The following is a 3450-nucleotide window of genomic DNA, read 5'->3' as shown; positions in this document are numbered from 1 at the left end:
CATTGTGTGTATTGGTACTTTCACGAAACGCAAAAAAAGTGAATAACGAAACAAACTGTAGATGCAAAATAAACGCGTACAAGTGGAAATGAAATGTGGAAACGTCAGGAATTGATGTCTCCAATGTTAAAGGTTCCTTTTAAAAGCAGAAAAAATACGTTTGTTTAGCTGTAGAAACGACTGTACATGGTTTTAAACAATTTATCGGAAATAGTTTCATTAAAAATCCTGCATGCCCCCTTGTTTTTCAGGTTGAAATGACTGCTCGCACTGGTGCAGATCATATAACAGCTGAACAGGCATACTTCGACTACTTCACATTGGTTCCAGTCATGACGGACTTTGTCAAGATAACTTTATTGACCGTCTACACTCAATTCAACAATGGCTTTCTGGAAGTTCAATTTATTACGGCTTTTCCAGACGGTAAAACATTACGCAATATATCTGCAACAGAATGACGTAGTACGAGATGGCGGCTCAGTTGTGCTCGAAATACGTGAAAATTATTTGTGAATCTTTCTCAGTTAAATTTTCATTTATTCTACAGCAACCTCGTACGTTTTTCTTGATTGTCAAAATTGTATGGATCACATTTTATTCAGCTTTGTTATCAAAGAAACTAGCCGTGAATAACCAATGAGCTCGAGGACAAACTAATCTTAACAGCTAGATCTGTTAATTTAATTCCTTGACCATTTGCTTTACGTATTGAGTGTTAGACCAAATCGCACTTCCTGATAGTTCTATGTTCATGTGATTCTGAAATGAGGTAGGTAATTTGTGGTCATCTCGAGTATTCCTAGGTGAGTTGTAGATCACATATCGTTGAGAAAACTGTTGATTTGAATGATAACTGACATCACCCATTCATGAGTATGCATCTAGAAATGAAGACGATAAAGATGCAAACATACTGCCTGTTGGCAATCAATGATGAACAATGCACACAGAATATATAATTTTTTTGTGTGTTGAAACTGAAAAATGAACACAATAGTTACGTATCCCGCCGGTAACTTAAAAAAGTGATATACATTTTTTCCTGATTAGCTTACGAGCTGAACTATGCACTTCGACGGTTCAGAGCGAAGAAGAACACGGCATCTCCGGTCGGTCTCCAGACCCTATCACTGACTGCTTCCCTGGCCCAGTGTGCAGCCGCCTGCCTTGAAGGGATACTGTCTCCGTGTTACTCCTTCAACTACTTTCATGGAAACCGCACATGTCAACTGACAGACCATCTGACTACTGGAGCCGATACTGTACCCTCTGTTGGCTCCGATTTTTACCACCATAACGTTCAAGGTAAAGAATTTGCAGCTTACTTACGATGTTCTCCATAATGTTTTTGTATCTCAATATATTCTCGATATATACATTTTGTTACACGCTAAGTCCAGCATGCTCTGAATTATTATAAACGCTTGCAATGGGTGTGCGCCATGTCTTAAATGACAATGCTGTTAGCAGCTGCTTAAGACACTAAATGTCACTTCATTGTGCTTCATAGGTTACCGTCTCACTATCTGGGTACCGGGAGAGAGATGCATGTGCGTGCGACATCGACTTGTCTCACCACCGTTGGTGCCCGTGAACTGTGATTCCAGTCTGTCGGACCAGACGTGGCTACACACGCCAAACGGTGCATTCATGAACGTACAAACCAGGCAGTGTATGGAGATTCTTTCTACCAACGATGTCGTCATGTCGCCTTGCGATCCACTAACAGCCAGCAAATACTTCACACTTAAGGACCTCTCTGTGTGGCAAGTTGACGGAAGAGACGTCTGTCTGGGAGAACATTCGGGAAGGGTTCAGGTGGTTGGATGTAACATCGATCCCAGCATGGCGGCAATCGTGACGCGAAAAGAGTTTGAGGACTTTGTTGAGTCTGACCCCACACAATCGTCCATGTGTGAGGTCAAATTAAGTAAGTCTACTCAAAATTACAAACTTTCAAAATCTTTGCAGGGGAGTTTTGCATAAAAGCATAGCTTAATATAGCTTCATGTGTGTTTTTATGCTGCGCCTTTACTTTTCTATCAATCTGTTGATACTCCTTGATTCCGACACCGACGGTCTGAAAGTGCTTTGGTAGTATTTAAGCGTTGGAATTACAAGTAAGCTGATGATAGCATTGCCAGAGACGAGGGGAGATAGAAAGTATGTTAGCTTACGTGTTACACTCAAGCATGTTCCCAAGTTGAATCCTCTTAAAACATTTCATCATAATTTGTTTTTATTTCATCTACCAGAATTATGCCAGATAGGAGATGGTGTATCCTACCGTGGAACAGTGTCTGTGACCGTAACAGGCAAGACGTGTCAGCGCTGGGACAGTCAGACACCTCATAGTCACGATACTACACCTGCTAATTATCCCTCAAGCGGGCTGGTGAACAACTACTGTCGGAATCCTGGCGACTGGACCGGGGTGTGGTGCTACACCACGGACCCCAGCACGAGATGGGAGCTATGTGCCGTACCAGTATGTGGTAAGGTCTGATTCCGTAACCCGAGATAGGACCTGATGCTTGTTACTATTTTCATCTGACTTCATCTGCTCCTTGGTATTTCAACGTCAATGTCATATATATATTTCAAGGTCATATATATATTTTAAGATGTAAGTTTGACACAAACATGATGCCATTATAGTAATTTGCACAAAGCATGGGTCCTTTTTCCTGCAGGAACGTTGGAGCAGCGTCGGGTTTGCGAACGCGAAACATTGTCCATTCATTGTCCTGCTGGACAACAGATCAACATCGTGTCCGCCCTGTTCGGTCGGACCTCCAGTGAGTATTGCTCGGACGGTCCCATCTACACCACCAACTGCCGCAGTCCCCACAGCCTCGCTCGGGTCAGGACCAGCTGCCAGGGGAAGCCCAGCTGCTCGGTGCAGGCCTCATACAGCGTGTTCGGGGATCCTTGTGTTGGCACGGGCAAGTACTTGGAAGTCAAGTTTACCTGCATAGGTAAATATCTATTGTGCACTAACACTGAATTTTGTACCATGCAAAATAAGATGGACCTGCAATAAGATAGGCATTTGCAGTTCCCTAAACGGGACCTCTCTTAGCAGTGATTCAGAGTTCAACTAAAATTTACTTAACCAACACTAAAGAAAGTTGGGACTTGCTCCAATTTTCGGCTAACTACGCCGGCCTAGTTCACGGAATGAACCCGTCTACTTCAGTTTCCGGAACGCGACGTCAGAACCACATGAATGCAGCAGCGGGTCCTAGGTGCCAGATAACCTCGTCCCCGTCGCCGCCGTCGCCCCCGTCTTTGTTCAGTGTACTCTCCAAGCAGAGGTTGAGTCGTGTAGATAGTAGTCGAAAAAATTAGACTGGCGCTCCTCCGATCTGAGGCAGAGGTAAGAGGAGCGCCAGTGTAATTTTTCCGACTACTACTATCTACGCGACTCAACCTCTACTTGGATAG

General features: G+C 43.7%; 1 protein-coding gene across 1 annotated transcript in view; it reads left to right on the top strand.

The window, feature by feature from the left end:
* The window catches only part of LOC118408651, a 27787-nt gene that overhangs the window by 24193 nt on the left and 144 nt on the right, over positions 1–3450 (top strand). The window contains exons 5-9 of the mRNA XM_035809511.1: positions 252–426; positions 1054–1308; positions 1514–1933; positions 2259–2498; positions 2697–2981. Of these exons, the coding sequence (XP_035665404.1) occupies positions 252–426; positions 1054–1308; positions 1514–1933; positions 2259–2498; positions 2697–2981 (1375 nt within the window). The remainder of the gene's footprint in view (positions 1–251; positions 427–1053; positions 1309–1513; positions 1934–2258; positions 2499–2696; positions 2982–3450) is intronic.

Source organism: Branchiostoma floridae, chromosome 2 (genome assembly GCF_000003815.2).
Source record: "Branchiostoma floridae strain S238N-H82 chromosome 2, Bfl_VNyyK, whole genome shotgun sequence".
In the NCBI taxonomy this organism is placed as follows: domain Eukaryota; kingdom Metazoa; phylum Chordata; class Leptocardii; order Amphioxiformes; family Branchiostomatidae; genus Branchiostoma; species Branchiostoma floridae.
The sequence above is the reverse complement of the archived record's forward strand: the minus strand, read 5'-3'. Positions and strand labels throughout refer to the sequence as shown.